At 43.9% G+C, this 16040-nt stretch overlaps 1 protein-coding gene across 5 annotated transcripts; it reads left to right on the top strand.

Annotated features, from left to right (window-relative positions):
- Positions 1 to 9068: 9068 nt before the first annotated feature.
- si:ch211-214j8.12 (uncharacterized protein LOC100000539 homolog) lies at positions 9069 to 14692 on the top strand. Of its 5 annotated transcripts, none has more exons than XM_055886350.1 (6): positions 9069 to 9193; positions 9458 to 9530; positions 9715 to 10045; positions 10193 to 10359; positions 11111 to 12255; positions 12581 to 14692. In XM_055886350.1, the coding sequence occupies exons 3-6, from the start codon at positions 9811 to 9813 to the stop codon at positions 12960 to 12962; spliced, it is 1929 nt and encodes a 642-aa protein (XP_055742325.1). In that variant the 5' UTR covers positions 9069 to 9193; positions 9458 to 9530; positions 9715 to 9810; the 3' UTR covers positions 12963 to 14692. The 5 variants fall into 5 exon arrangements, with proteins under 5 accessions (XP_055742325.1, XP_055742323.1, XP_055742321.1 ...); XM_055886348.1 differs by having other exon boundaries at positions 9458 to 9547; XM_055886346.1 differs by having other exon boundaries at positions 9428 to 9547.
- Positions 14693 to 16040: the final 1348 nt, after the last annotated feature.

Below are 16040 nucleotides of genomic sequence, written 5' to 3'. Positions count from 1 at the left end.
CAACAATGAACCTAGAGCAACACAAAATAGTTTTGGACTGTTTCGTTCTGGAACCTATTAGGCTGGATCGCAATAATTCAAATACAATAGTGTCAAAGTAGCATGTCATTACGATCATTTATGCGGTATTAAAACAGATTCTGCCAAAGTCTCTAGTTGTGTAAAATGACTGAGGTAAAGACAGTTTCAGGTTCGATATTCGACAGATATTCGCGCTTTCAAACCTCAATAGCTTTCAAATCACGATGTTGGAAAAATTGTACAGGTCTTATTGTCATGATTTGGACATTTTCATTTGCTTTCCAAAGCTTAAAAACATGTGGAAATGTGAGCAGCATTTTGTATTCCTAGTTGAATTAGTTAGGGAGTGTAAACATTTTACATTCAAATGTCAATAGCTCCTTGGTCATGTGACCTACTTGACTCAAACAAGGTTCAGATTGTCCACTGACTACCCTTCTATATTGCACATCCTTTGGTTTGTTCATTTTCATCTCACACGTTTTACATTCATTTTTCAAACTTTAACATTTCAATAGCTCCTTGGTCATGTGACCTACTGACTTCAAACAAGGTTCAGAATGTACACTCAGTGGGCCTCCACATTGCACACCCTTTAGTTTGTCCATTTTCATCTCACTCGATTTTACATTCATTTTTCAGAATTTAAAACTTCAATAGCTCCTTGGTCATGTGACCTACTGGACTGAAACGAACTTCAGAATGTCCACGGACTAGCCTTGTATATTGCACACTCTTGTTTGTGTCCTGTAAAATCACGTAGTGTAATGCACATTTTTCATAGTTTTACATTTCAATAGCTCCTTGGTCATGTCAATTACACACCTAAGAAGCGTGCAGTGGATATACACCCATATTGCATAACCTTTATCATGTATCTTCTATATTGTTGTAAATTAATATTAGTTTGACAATTAGGGGGTTAAATCCAGTGTTTACCCTTTTCTTTAATATTTATCTATAATCATTGGTAGTTCTAAGTACTTATTTTCCCTGTTTATTTATTTTGCCACAGTATTTAAGTGGTACACAATAGGAGAGAGACAGATCTCCTTTCATCGTTAATATCAACCATAAAGTAAAATGGCAAAGTACGAGAGTCATCGTCCAAAGCAGGGATGGAGAGTGAGCTAGTAAGGTAGGCTGCAGTGGGTTTGCTGGGCAATACATATACTGAACATGTAACCAGAGTGATGGTGGTCAGAAAATCAATGAATAAAAATGTTATATTGACAAATTAAACAAATTGTAGATCTTTAATCTTTTCCAACATGTCAACAGACACTTTACTTCACATAAGTACAAAACATTTCACAGTGTTAACTTTCTCTTTATCCCTGGTTGATGTACACGTCAGAGCCTCTTCAGTGTGGATGGGGTATAGCATACATTTCAACAACAAAGACTGCACTTCCAGTTTGTGTTCTTTACTCTGTTGAACTCTTGTCTTCATTCCTAGTTACAGCACATGGAACCACCGTTGGCATGCAAAACATTCAATCCAAAACAAAGCGTAACACGTTATAAATAATATCAAATATCAATGCAGAATGACGAATTAGCCATCCATTGTGTTAAATCATAAATTGTCTTACATGCCGTCACTGTTGTCAAAAGATTAGAAACATGTTAAATAAAGTTACTAACCCAGTCTTTGGGTCACATTCAGGTTTTTTTAAATACATTTTTTATTTCACCTTTATTTTACCAGGTAGGCCAGTTGAAAACAAGTTCTCATTTACAACTGTGATCTGGCCAAGATAAAGCAAAGCAGTTTGACAGAAACAACAACACAGAGTTACACATGGAATAAACAAGCTTACAGTCAATAACATAATAGAAAAAGTCTATATACAGTGAAGGTTCTTTATCAGTGGCACACATGAAGCAGTTGTTGGCTTTGTTGAACTCTGAAATCATAGGCATGAACTGAACATATGGCTGTCCCACACAACTACATAAAAATAAAGAATTTACTTTTACTTTTAACTAAATGTCATTACATACCAGACATTTTTAGTATATCCTCAGCCATTTCTTTTCGCACTTGCTCCATGTGTCTTTGTGAAGGTTCTATATTAATTTGGGAGGGGATGTTGGGGAAGTTCTTTGCAACTTCCTTGGCCATCTACACCAAAAAATCAAATAGAGTTTTTGACCTAATTGTCATATAACAGCTAAGCGTTCATTAGTGAAAATCTTAACTATCAAACCTGCATTACAAAGACCCCGCAGCTGAAGGTGTCCTGCTGCATGGTGGGAGTTATTTCACCTCCTTTCCACTTTATGTCCACCCAGTCGTCTTTTCCATGGCAGGATCTTCTCATTTTGAAGTATTCTCTTTTTTTATGTAAACGTAATGGAATTCTGATTAGTTATAGGCAAATGAATACACAGGCCAAAACTGTATGCTGATTTCCTTATCACTATAATCTAGTGTAGGTCATTTATTTTATGCCCCATTCTACACACAGCCTAAATTATAGGCACTGAACCATTTTACAGGACAATAATAAAAGTAGCATATAGGATCCAACCCTATCACAGAGTGAATAAATGTAGAGCGTTTATAGACTTTAAGAAAAAAATATTAAGTGACAGTTTCATCAGTACGTGCTTAAAGAAAGTCATATCACAAAGATTACAAATGACAGTGCCCATCAAGTCTATGACAATAGATAATTAATTGTAAGCACCAAAGTGTGTTAGTCAAAATAATATCTGAAAATGTCTGTTGTTGAACATAATACTTGTATTTGCAATAGCAATTTATGATATTTGCAGTTGAGGAACATTCCATGTACCAACACTACATGTAGGACGGACATTCCCACATACAATATACAAATACATAGAGGAATTTTTCAGCTATGATTTTACCACTCAGAATCCAGAATGGATATGACAATGGGGCCAGCACAGGACGTAATACACGTGACTTATCTGGTAAACTGCTGTTGTGTGTCAAGAGCCCCAATTAGGGATTAGTGTACACCAGTAAAAAAGGGCTGGTTTAGGTTAAAAACTATTGCCCTGTGTCCCTGTTCATAGGGGCATGAGAGACTAGTCAGTGGTAGAATTGAGTTGGCACTTTATTGGCTCAAACACCCACAGACCCACAAGGTTGAGGTTACTCATGGACAGTAATTAGTAAAAAAATATATATATATTTGCATTGTGTCTTCTAACTGCCCAAGAATAGGATCCTACGTGTTGGGAAATATTTGTTCCCATACATACAGTGGGGCAAAAAAGTATTTGTCAGCCACCCAATTGTGCAAGTTCTCCCACTTAAAAAGATGAGATGCCTGTAATTTTCATCATAGGTACACTTCAACTATGACAGACAAAATGAGAAAAAAAATCCAGAAAATCACATTGTAGGATTTTTAATTAATTTATTTGCAAATTATGGTGGAAAATAAGTATTTGGTCAATAACAAAAGTTTATCTCAATACTTTGTTATATACCCTTTGTTGGCAATGACAGAGGTCAAATGTTTTCTGTAAGTCTTCACAAGGTTTTCACACACTGTTGCTGGTATTTTGGCCCATTCCTCCATGCAGATCTCCTCTAGAGCAGTGATGTTTTGGGGCTGTTGCTGGGCAACACGGACTTTCAACTCCCTCCAAAGATTTTCTATGGGGTTGAGATCTGGAGACTGGCTAGGCCACTCCAGGACCTTGAAATGCTTCCTACGAAGCCACTCCTTCGTTGCCCGGGCGGTGTGTTTGGGATCGTTGTCATGCTGAAAGACCCAGCCACGGTTCATCTGCAATGCCCTTGCTGATGGAAGGAGGTTTTCACTCAAACTCTCACCATACATGGCCCCATTCATTCTTTCCTTTACACGGATCAGTCGTCCTGGTCCCTTTGCAGAAAAACAGCCCCAAAGCATGATGTTTCCACCCCCATGCTTCACAGTAGGTATGGTGTTCTTTGGATGCAACTCAGCATTCTTTGTCCTCCAAACACGACGAGTTGAGTTTTTACCAAAAAGTTATATTTTGGTTTCCTCTGACCATATGACATTCTCCCAATCTTCTTCTGGATCATCCAAATGCTCTCTAGCAAACTTCAGACGGGCCTGGACATGTACTGGCTTAAGCAGGGGGACACGTCTGGCACTGCAGGATTTGAGTCCCTGGCGGCGTAGTTAGTTACTGATGGTAGGCTTTGTTACTTTGGTCCCAGCTCTCTGCAGGTCATTCACTAGGTCCCCCGTGTGGTTCTGGGATTTTTGCTCACCGTTCTTGTGATCATTTTGACCCCACAGGGTGAGATCTTGCGTGGAGCCCCAGATCGAGGGAGATTATCAGTGGTCTTGTATGTCTTCCATTTCCTAATAATTGCTCCTACAGTTGATTTCTTCAAACCAAGCTGCTTACCTATTGCAGATTCAGTCTTACCAGCCTGGTGCAGGTCTACAATTTTGTTCCTGGTGTCCTTTGACAGCTCTTTGGTCTTGGCCATAGTGGAGTTTTGGAGTGTGACTGTTTGAGGTTGTGGACAGGTGTCTTTTATACTGATAACAAGTTCAAACAGGTGCCATTAATACAGGTAATGAGTGGAGGACAGAGGAGCCTCTTAAAGAAGAAGTTACAGGTCTGTGAGAGCCAGAAATCTTGCTTGTTTGTAGGTGACCAAATACTTTTTTTCCACCATAATTTGCAAATAAATTCATTAAAAATCGTACAATGTGATTTTCTGGATTTTTTTTTCTCATTTTGTCTGTCATAGTTGAAGTGTACCTATGATGAAAATTACAGGCCTCTCTCATCTTTTTAAGTGGGAGAACTTGCACAATTGGGTGGCTGACTAAATACTTTTTTGCCCCACTGTACAAAGGAGGATGTCTCTCCTCATACCTCTGGCACTTTAGTCAGACTGTGTAAAAACTTTATGATGGAGCCGGCAACGGAGTTCCCATTGACTAATCACCACGGAGACCAATCAGGAGAAAATACATACAGGTCAAGGGTGCCAATTGAAAGTCAAGGGGTGTGTCTGTGCCTTTTGGATTACTCTCTCTTTACAGAGAACCCCTGTGGTTCAAGTCAATCGCTACCCTTCCCCATTCAGTCTGCTCTGCGCATATCTGAAAGTGACCGAGCCAGCAGCCAAGAGAGTTTTTCATAGTATTTCATGAAAAAAATGTACATGTATGAATGGATGTAAAATGTTAATATGTATTAGATCCAGTACAATGGAATAACTATGGTCCACTTACTATATAAGGGTAGTCAGTGGACATTCTGAACCTTGTTTGAAGTCAATACGGTAGGTCACATGACCAAGGAGCTATTGAAATGTGAAATTTTGAAAAATGTATGTAAAAGCGTGTGAAATGAAAATGGACAAACTAAAGGGTGTGCAATGTAGAGGCCCACTGAGTGTACATTCTGAACCTTGTTTGAAGTCAGTAGGTCATATGACCAAGGAGCTATTGAAATGTGAACGTTTGTAAAATACATGTAAAATCATGTGAGATAAATGGTTAAACTAAAGGGTGTGCAATATAAACTCAGTAAAAAAAGAAATGTCCCTTTTTCAGGAACCTGTCTTTCAAAGATAATTCGTAAAAATCCAAATAACTTCACAATCTTCATTTTAAAGGGTATAAACACTGTTTCCCAAGCTTGTTCAATGAACCATAAACAATTAATGAACATGCACCTGTGGAATGGTAATTAAGACACTAACAGCTTACAGACGGTAGGCAATTTAGGTCACAGTTAGGAAAACTAGAACACTAAAGAGGCCTTTCTACTGACTGAAAAACCCAGGGTCCCTGCTCATCTGCGTGAACGTGCCTTGGGCATGCTGCAAGGAGACATGAGGCCTGCAGATGTGGCCAGGGCAATAAATTGCAATGTCCGTACTCTGAGACGCCTAAGACAGCGCTATAGGGAGACAGGACGCACAGCTGATCGTCCTCGCAGTGGCAGACCACGTGTAACAACACCCGCACAGGATCGGTACATCCGAACATCACACCTACGGGACAGGTACAGGATGTCAACAACAACTGCCCGAGTTACACCAAGAATGCACAATCCCTCCATCAGTGCTCAGACTGTCCGCAATAGGCTGAGAGAGGCTGGGCTGAGGGCTTGTAGGCCTGTTGTAAGGCAGGTCCTCACCAGACATCACCGGCAACAATGTTGCCTATGAGCACAAACCCACCGTCGCTGGACCAGACAGGACTGGCAAAAAGTGCTTTTCACTGACGAGTCGTGGTTTTGTCTCACCAGGGGTGATGGTCAGATTCACGTTTATCGACGAAGGAATGAACGAAGACTCATCCTGACATGACCCTCCAGCATGACAATGCCATCAGCCATACTGTTCGTTCTGCGTGTGATTTCCTGCAAGACAGGAATATTAGAGTTCTGCCATGGCCAGCGAAGAGCCCGGATCTCAATCCCATTGAGCACGTCTGGGACCTGTTGGATCGGAGGGTGAGGGCTAGGGCCATTCCACCCAGAAGTGTCCGGGAACTTGCAGGTGCCTTGGTGGAAGAGTGGGGTAACATTTCACAGCAAGAACTGTCAAATCTGGTGCAGTCCATGAGGAGGAAATGAACTGCAGTACTTAATGCAGCTGGTGGCCACACCAGATACTGACTGTGACTTTTGTTTTGGATCCCCCCCCCCCCCCCCTTGTTCAGGGACACATTATTCAATTTCTGTTAGTCACATGTCTGTGGAACTTGTTCAGTTTATGTCTCATGTAACGGATGTGAAATGGCTAGCTAGTTAGCGGGTACGCGCTAGTAGCATTTCAATCAGTTACGTCACTTGCTCTGAGACTTAAGTAGTGTTGCCCCTTGCTTTGCAAGGGCCGTGGCTTTTGTGGAGCGATGGGTAACGCTGCTTCGTGGGTGACTGTTGTCGATGTGTGCAGAGGGTCCCTGGTTCGCGCCCGTGTCGGGGCGAGGGGACGGTTTAAAGTTATACTGTTAAATTGATGCTGTTGACCCGGATCACTGGTTGCTGCGGAAAAGGAGGAGGTTGAAAGGGGGGTGAGTGTAACGGATGTGAAATGGCTAGCTAGTTAGCGGGTACGCGCTAGTAGCATTTCAATCAGTTACGTCACTTGCTCTGAGACTTAAGTAGTGTTGCCCCTTGCTTTGCAAGGGCCGTGGCTTTTGTGGAGCGATGGGTAACGCTGCTTCGTGGGTGACTGTTGTCGATGTGTGCAGAGGGTCCCTGGTTCGCGCCCGTGTCGGGGCGAGGGGACGGTTTAAAGTTATACTGTTACACTCAGTTGTTGAATCTTATGTTCATACAAATATTTACACATGTTAAGTTTGCTGAAAATAAACACAGTTGACAGTAAGAGGACGTTTCTTTTTTTTATGAGTATAGAAGGGTAGTCACTGGACATTCGGAACCTTGTTTGTAGTCGGTAGGTCACATGGCCAAGGAGCTATTGAAATTAGAATGTTTGTTTGAAAAATCCATGTAAAAACGTGTGAGATGAAAATGGACAAACTGGGAGGGTGTGCAATGTGTAGGTCTACTGAGTGTACATTCTGAACCTTGTTGAAGTCAGTAGGTCATATGACCAAAGAGCTATTGAAATTCAAAAATGTAAATAAATAATTTAAAATAGTGCGAGACAAAAAAAAGTGTGTGCAATGTGTGTCTATGCCATCGGGTTATCTAGAACCCGTTTTGAAAGTTTTAGGAGTAATGGTTAAAGAGCTATTGAAATTTGAACATTTTGATTTGTCACTATGTTGACGGTCCCTAGCTGCTGTTGGTGGACGTAAGGAAAACTACAGGCGAATATCCAAGTCGAATATCCAACCTGAAACTGTTTTTTACCTCTGTTGTTAAATTACGTATAATTGCATGGAATGCGTTTATAAAAGGCCACATTTTTCCCGGACCCCTAGGCTACTAAAAAATGTTACCCATGTATGCAAGTTTTGTAAGTGCCTCTACAGCTCTATGCCACTACGTAAATGCGATGATATTACATTTTAAACATTACATATGCATGCAATGTTTAAAAAATATATATAATGTATGCCTTGCCTACGAGTACCTCAGCTCCCCAGATCACACCCCTCTCGCGCTCACTTTTTGTTCCGTCGCCTCCCGATTTGCAAATTTACTGTAGGTAAACAGATGTACTGTTTACCGATGTACTTTACATGTAGGTAGGCTTTATGTGACAGATAACATTTACAGCATATGTTCCAAAATAAAAATATAACGTTTAAGAGTTAAAGCTTGAAATGTCACGGATGGAGCCGTCCAATTGATACCTTTTGGGTGGCTCAACCCGTTGGAAAGTTGTCAAGGAGGGCTGTCACGATATGTTCTTAACTCCGTTACACATGGCATTTTAATTTTATTTTTTACAAGTGGGCACATATGCTGTACGTGTTATCAGTGCGAAGCAGAGGATCACTGGTTGAGACTAGTATGGGGCAGTCGTACAGTGGAGGTTAACTTTAAGAAGAATGGCGCCAAAGGAGATGGCTGCCAGTTTACGATCCCGTAACCAATTGTACTATTGTGTTTTTGTAAGCATTTCACTGTAAAGTCGGTATTCGGCGCATGTGACAAATAACATTTGATTTGAACCCAACCACCTTTACACACGATACTGCTCCGTTCTGCTGATTGAGGGACTGAGCTCATCCTGACATGACCCTCCAGCATGACAATGATCCAGAGAGGAAATCAAGCGCATAACATTTTGATTACAACTGCTGGGACTAGTTTGATTATTCCAATGTAAATATAATCTCCTGTAGGCCTACATACAGTATTTTAAAATACACATTGAGTTTTTAACATCCTAATACCTATCAACATTGGATGTTATACCATTTATATTTAAATTATGTTATACCAATTTCTCAAGATAAAGAGGTATGATGCGTACTTAGAACTAGGATACTAGTAGCCTCTATACCTATTTGGGTGTACAATAACAAATAAACATAGGACGTCACTATGAATATATTTTCATCTTATGCAACATACAAATGTATTTATATGTGTGATAGGTTATAGACTGAGCTAGACGCATCAACATCCGTTTTAAACACTAACGGTTGGGGTTCTTGAACATTCCCCATAATTCCTCACCCGATGTCAACGCCCCGGACCCGAACACCTACAGTCGGATTCTAACACCAGGAAGTAAACGGTAAATTGGAAAGAATATTGTAAAATATTGTATTGCCTGTTTTCAGCTAAGTTTTATATTGCGAGTTAAGCTGTTGTCTAAGTAAACAATAACGTTGATCTGACAGTGTTGCGTCCAATTTCGCACCCACAAATAAACTGTTATTGGCGATAGTACGTTTGCTCTATGTTGTGTTCATGTGCTGTTTGTTGGCAACGATACCCCTAAATCAAAAGTTGTTATTTTAAGGTACAGCTGATAAACCTTTTACGGTAAATTCAACAGTAGATCTGACCTACTTCGTACTTTCAACAATACGGATTCGCCTCCCTCTGGCTCAAGGGTTGCTGAGAAAAATGTATGTCAGCCGAACTCGTAAGTTTTATTATATTTCAAATATGTGAAAAATGTTATTTTTGTAATTAACCTTTATTTTGCATGTGTGTGAACTGTAGACTGTAGCTTTATTACAATGTAATTGCTCTCTTTATTACAATGTTATTACTCTCTTTAATACAATGTTATTATTCTCTGCCCTTCAGCTGCATATATTTTCCATACCGGCAAGGACACAATGGTGCCAGTATTGTAGACTACATTGATCCTTGAACCAGCGAGACGCCAGCTGAGAGTTGGAGATGCCTCTATTCCGTGCCATGATGGAGCCCAGGGCTGAGAAACGGGTAGTGAGAAAGAAGAAGATTAGAGGACGAGGAAGATGGGAGGAGGATGATGATCACCCTCCCCGGCTGACCCAGCTTTGTCTGTGGAACTTGGCGGAGAACATGAAGGAAGTGTGGGTCAAAGACTACGCTGACAATTACATGGATCAGTACTTCTTCAGATATGTCATGGGCCCCTTCACCGTGCTGCGTGAGTCTGTCATAGGAACTGGAAGGGATTGTGTATGTATATGATGCCATTTCTGGTCATTTGTAAATGTGCACATGATTAGTCCACTAGTTACTGGTTAAAGTGTGTATGTGTCTGTGTGTCCCCTCTGTCTGTTTCTTTCTCTAGCGGCTGAGCTGGTGGAGGAGCTCCTGTCTGTCCTGTCCTCCAGGCGTGAGTTGTCCCGTGCGGCGCTACACCTCCTGTTGATCCCTCAGCTCAGAACCCTATCTCTTGGGGGCTACTCTGCCCTGGTCACCCCCAGCCTCTGCACCCTCATCGGGATTCGCTGCCAGGTTAGGACAGGCTTTGGTCCCCCTTATAATTTATAGTATGTGTTACAGTGAGCTCCCAAAGTATGGGGACAGTGACACATTTTTTTATTTGTTTTGGCTCTGTACTCCAGCATTTTGGATTTGAAATGATACAATGACGGAGGTTAAAGTGCAGACTGCCAACTTTTTGGGGGGTATTTTCATCAATATCGGGTGAACCGTTTAGAAACGACAGCACTTTGTACATAGTCCCCCAATTTTAGGGGACCAAAAGTATTGGGACAAAAGTTTGGTATTTGGTCCCATATTCCTAGCACGCAACGATTACGTCAAGCTTGTGACTCTGCAAACTTGTTGGATGCATTTGCTGTTTGTTTTGGTTGTGCTTCAGATTATTTTGTAAATTAATTGTAAATAATCTGTGTCATTTTGGAGTCACTTTTATTGTAAATAAGAATAGAATATGTAGCAACAATTCTACATTAATTTGGATGCTACCATAATTACGGATAATCCTGAGTGAATCGTAAATAATGATGAGTGAGAAAGTTAGACGCACAAATACCATAACCCTAAGACATGCTGCTAACCTCTCACCATGACAATAGCAGGGGAGGTTAGCGTTTCTGGGGGAGTATGAAATGTACCCCTCTAACTTTCTCACTCATCGTCACTCAGTGCTGGAGTACAGAGACAAAACAACAATAAATGTGTCACTGTCCCAATAGTTTTGGAGCTCACTGTATGTATGGGTTCTCACTATCTCCCTCAGAGCCTGCATTCCATGGACCTCTCTGGAGCCCAGCAGGTGTCTGCCCATGTCCAATGTGACCTGCTGGGTTGTCTGCCTTCCCTGCGCTCCCTTTCTCTGGCTGGCACCCCTTGTGACAGACAGGTTGTGGAGGTGGTTGCCCGCCACTGTCCCGCGCTGCGCCACCTCGACGTGTCCCGCTGCCACTTCCTTCCCCCCGCAGGCCTGCTCTGCCTGAGGGGTTCCTCCTGTGCCTCCCCACCACCCCTCAGCAGCCTGCTGGCTCTGGATGTGGGTTTTGGGGAGGAGGACGGGGTGGCTGCCGTGGCCTTCCTCCTGCTCTCCCTGCCGTGGCTGGAGAGAGTGGCAATGGAGGGCCTGGGGGAGGCCTGTGGCCTCATACACAGCAGGGAGTTCGGAGGGACTGAGGAGCTCATGACCAGAGAGGGGCTGCCCAGTCTCTGGGAGGTGTGGAGGGAGAGAAGGCAGAGTGGGAGGGCCACAGACACAGGAGAGATATCAGGAGCAGATGTGGAGGAAATTGAAGAGGAGGAAAATGACAACCGTTTCTCGTGGGCGAGTGAGGGTGAGAGTGAGGATGAGGGTACAGGTGAGGAGACAATGGGAGTTGGAGGTGGAAGAGGTGACGCCCAGATGAGAACAAGGAAGGAAATAGAAGAAGACAGTGTTGAGAAAGGAAGAGAAGAGGGAGTGGGGGGGGCAGGGGGTGAGGGCTTTACCTTACGTCTAAGGGAGGCGCAGGGCATGTCTGGTGGGACTCTGGAGGCTGTAAGTCAGCTTTGCCCCGAGCTGCGCTCTATATCACTGGACTGTGAGGAGGGTGGGCCTAGCCAGGGGTCTTGTCTGGCTGCAGGCCTGGCCAGGTGGGCGGGCCAGCTGAGGGGACTCTCTGTGCGCTTCCCGGGGCCCCTGGATGAGCTGCTGCCTGCCCTGCGTGCTATGAAGGGCTCCCTGGTTTCTCTCACCCTAGAAGGGGTCAGAACCAACTCTCACACACCCATGCTGGAGCTCCTCCACGCCTGTCCCAGGCTGAGGAGCCTCGTCGTCCATGCTGAGCCTCCTTTAGCCCCCCAGGAGGAAGAGGAGGACGAGGACGAGGACAGGGATCTACCCTGTCTACCCCAACTGTGCTCTCTCTCCCTAAAGTAGGTCAACTGCTACACAAATAGGGTTAACTCGCTATGCTCTCTCTGTAGGGCGTCATACCACTGTCAAGAGGTATGACTGAAGGGTCACATGCCAAATGGGAATCCCCAGTAATTTTCTCCGCAGGGCCTGTCTTGGTGAGTGGGTCATGCAATCCCCTGTACCCTCTGGATATCTGTATTTAGTGTTGACCTCACCAGGATGTAAGCACCCCCCTCCCCTCTGCTATGGTGTTGACTGCACCATTGTTTAAGCTTCTGTATATCCCTTCCCATTGAAGTTGTGATATCCTGTTCAGTGCTCATCTGTCTCTCTCTCTTCCAGCTTCTCCTATGACCAGCGCCAGATGAAGACCGTCATGTCCTGGAGGTCTCTGGGGGGGGCGTTGTGGCGCGTACTATCCGGCTCTCCCCTCCTGGAGAGGGTCTCTCTGGTGGCAGTGCCCTGTCCACTGGAGCCTGTGTTCCAGAAGCTTCTGAAGCGCCCCGCCGCCCGACCCCACAGCCCTCCACTACAACAACTATGCCACCTCAGCCTTGTTCGCAGTGATGTTTCCATGGAGACTGCGTCGGGCCTGATGACCATTAACAGGCGTCTGAGCAGCCTGGACCTGAGAGGCTGCTGGGCAGTGAGCCTGGACAACATGAGGCAGTTACAGAGGACAGCCACCAGGAGGCAACGTTGTATCACTATCACCTGGACATGATGTGCTTTACATCTGACAACAGGCTGCCAGGCGGGGGCACCCTCATTCACACATACTGTATGTTTGGGGCAAATCCAACACATCACTGAGTACCACTCTTGATATTTTCAAACATGGTGGTGGCTGCATCATGTTATGTGTATGCTTGTCATCGGCAAAAACTAGGACGTTTTTTAGGAAAAAAATAAACTGAATAGAGCCAAGCACAGGCAAAATCCTATAGGATAACCTGGTTCTGGCTGCTTTCCAAGAGACACTGGGAGACTATTTCACCTTTAAGCAGGACAATTACCTAAAACATATGGCCAAATATACACTGGAGTGGCCTAGTTAGAGTTTTGATTTAAATCATCTTGACAATGGCTGTCTAGCAATGATCAACAACTAACTTGACAGAGCTTGAAGATTTTTTTTCAAGAAGAATGTGCAAATATTGTGCAAAGCTTCTAGAGACCTAACCGCTTTTAATCGCTGCCAAAGATGATTCTAACATGAATTGACTCAGGGGTGTGCACACCTATGTAAATGAGAGTTCTGAATTGAATTTTCAATACATTTGCAAACATTTCCTTTTTCATTATAGGGTATTGTGTGTAGAAGGGTGAGATGAACCCAGCAGCATATGGTGTCAGCATATGGTCTCACAAGGGGTCTGAGGATCTCATCTCGGTACCTAATGGCAGTCAGGCTACCTCTGGCGAGCACATGGAGGGCTGTGCGGCCCCACAAAGAAATGCCACCCCACACCATGACTGACCCATCGCCAAACCGGTCATGCTGGAGGATGTTGCAGGCAGCAGAACGTTCTCCACAGCGTCTCCAGACTCTGTCACGTCTGTCACATGTGCTCATGTGCTCAGTGTGAACCTGCTTTCATCTGTGAAGAGCACGGGGCGCCAGTGGCGAATTTGCCAATCTTGGTGTTCTCTGGCAAATGCCAAACGTCCTGCACGGTGTTGGGCTGTAAGCACAACCCCCACCTGTGGACGTCGGGCCCTCATACCACCCTCATGGAGTCTGTTTCTGACCGTTTGAGCAGACACATGCACATTTGTGGCCTGCTGGAGGTCATTTTGCAGGGCGCTGGCAGTGCACCTCCTTGCACAAAGTCGGAGGTAGCGGTCCTGCTGCTGGGTTGTTGCCCTCCTACGGCCTCCTCCACGTCTCCTGATGTACTGGCCTGTCTCCTGGTAGCGCCTGCATGCTCTGGACACTACGCTGACAGACACAGCAAACCTTTTTGCCACAGTTCGCATTGATGTGCCATCCTGGATGAACTGCACTACCTGAGCCACTTGTGTGGGTTGTAGACTCCGTCTCATGCTACCACTAGAGTGAGAGCACCGCCAGCATTCAAAAGAGACCAAAACATCAGCCAGGAAGCATAGGAACTGAGAAGTGGTCTGTGGTCACCACCTGCAGAATCACTCCTGTTTTGGGGGGTGTCTTGCTAATTGCTTATAATTTCCACCTTTTGTCTATTCCATTTGCACAACAGCATGTGAACTTTATTGTCAATCAGTGTTGCTTCCTAAGTGGACAGTTTGATTTCACAGAAGTGTGATTGACTTGGAGTTACATTGTGTTGTTTAAGTGTTCCCTTTATTTTTTTGAGCAGTGTATATTATCAATATATATATTATAGAAGACAAAAACCATATTCTTATAACAAGAATAATTTGTCATAGCTTTTTAATGACTTTTGTATTGTATAAAATGACATAAAATGATACTGCACTCAATAGATCCATCTTTACAATATATTCGTAAATATATTCTTCACCTACAAAGTTGCCGACTTTGTGGTTTACCTGACTCTGGCTGCTGCGTTGACTCCAAGAATTTCTGGAATGCCTAGTATCCCCGGGCAGGTCCTTTGTCACAATATCCTCTAAATGCTTGTCCCCAGCAGGTGGTTAGCATTTTCAAACACTGTCATGTAAAACTAGGTCAAGACAAATAGCACATTTTCTTTGTCCCAATCACTCAAAAGTTGTGACCTCCTCATGTTAATGAAACACTTGACTTTCACAATAAGTTACTTTTCCCCATCCCTGATCACTCACTCCTCTATCACTAATCAACTGACTCACCTACACCCGCTATCAATCTTCCCCCTTTTCTCCCACTACCCCTCCCCTGTTCCATTTCAATGATTCAAATCTCAGTGATTCAAAGGAGCTTCCTCGGTGGCTACTGACACTTAATCTTAAACCTAGAACAAGGGCAAGCCTGCGAACCTGTCTCCCCCTCTCTCATTTTCTCTTTATCCATTTAGTCTGGGCAAAAGAGAGGAACACATGTCAGAAGGTAGATAAGGATGGAGAAGAAGAGAATAGGTCAAAAGGAATGGAAAAGGTGTCTGTATTTCTAGTGTTTAGAGTGTTCTGTATGGTAAGGGAGTGTCTCTGATCGTTGGGTCCGGGCTCAGACTGGTCTAATCTGGTTACGCTCCGAGAGCTTAGTGGCGCTACCTCGGGTCACCCCTTCATAATCTCAAGCCTGTCCATTTCCCATGTTCACTGTGAACTCGCCCTGACCTCTCAAAACACTCCCACTTTCCCCTATGGCCCTACTTGTGAGCGTGCTCTCGTTCCCTGAATCCAAAACCAACCCCAAGCCCCTCCTGTATGGCTGGGGGGAAAGGTTGTCAATCTAAAGGAAAGAAGCTATTACCATAACACTTATCCAATCCTCCCAGATCTACATCAGTGGCTCGGGTGTAGGGGCTAGAGGTCGATTTGGAATTCAGAAACAATCTCCTTAGTTCCCCTAGCTTACAGTGTTCCTTCCCAACTCCCCACAGTAGACAGAGGTGCATTCATGTCATATCCACATCTGTCACTGTGATGTCAAACACTGAATCAGCTTTCCAGACATACACACACATACAAATGGCAAGTGAAACACAGACAACCATAAGAGATTAAGGGTCTGTCCGCTAGGGGGTAGGAATGTGTCTGTTCCAACCCCTAGAGAGAGGCTACAGGACCTCCCCAGCTGTTCATCGGTCAGGTTGAGCAGAACACGTTGGTTCTCTGAGCCCCCGGCACATGTTCCACAACAGCCGTTCTTTTT

Source organism: Salvelinus fontinalis, chromosome 28 (assembly GCF_029448725.1).
Source record: "Salvelinus fontinalis isolate EN_2023a chromosome 28, ASM2944872v1, whole genome shotgun sequence".
Classification (NCBI taxonomy): domain Eukaryota; kingdom Metazoa; phylum Chordata; class Actinopteri; order Salmoniformes; family Salmonidae; genus Salvelinus; species Salvelinus fontinalis.
This window is presented reverse-complemented; position numbering and strand designations above follow the sequence as displayed.

Coding starts and splice junctions, on each gene's coding strand:
- si:ch211-214j8.12 (XM_055886350.1), top strand. CDS start 9,811: ATGCCTCTATTCCGTGCCATGATGGAGCCCAGGGCTGAGAAACGGGTA. Junction 10,046..10,192: donor GGGCCCCTTCACCGTGCTGC/GTGAGTCTGTCA, acceptor TTCTTTCTCTAG/CGGCTGAGCTGGTGGAGGAG. Junction 10,360..11,110: donor TCATCGGGATTCGCTGCCAG/GTTAGGACAGGC, acceptor TATCTCCCTCAG/AGCCTGCATTCCATGGACCT.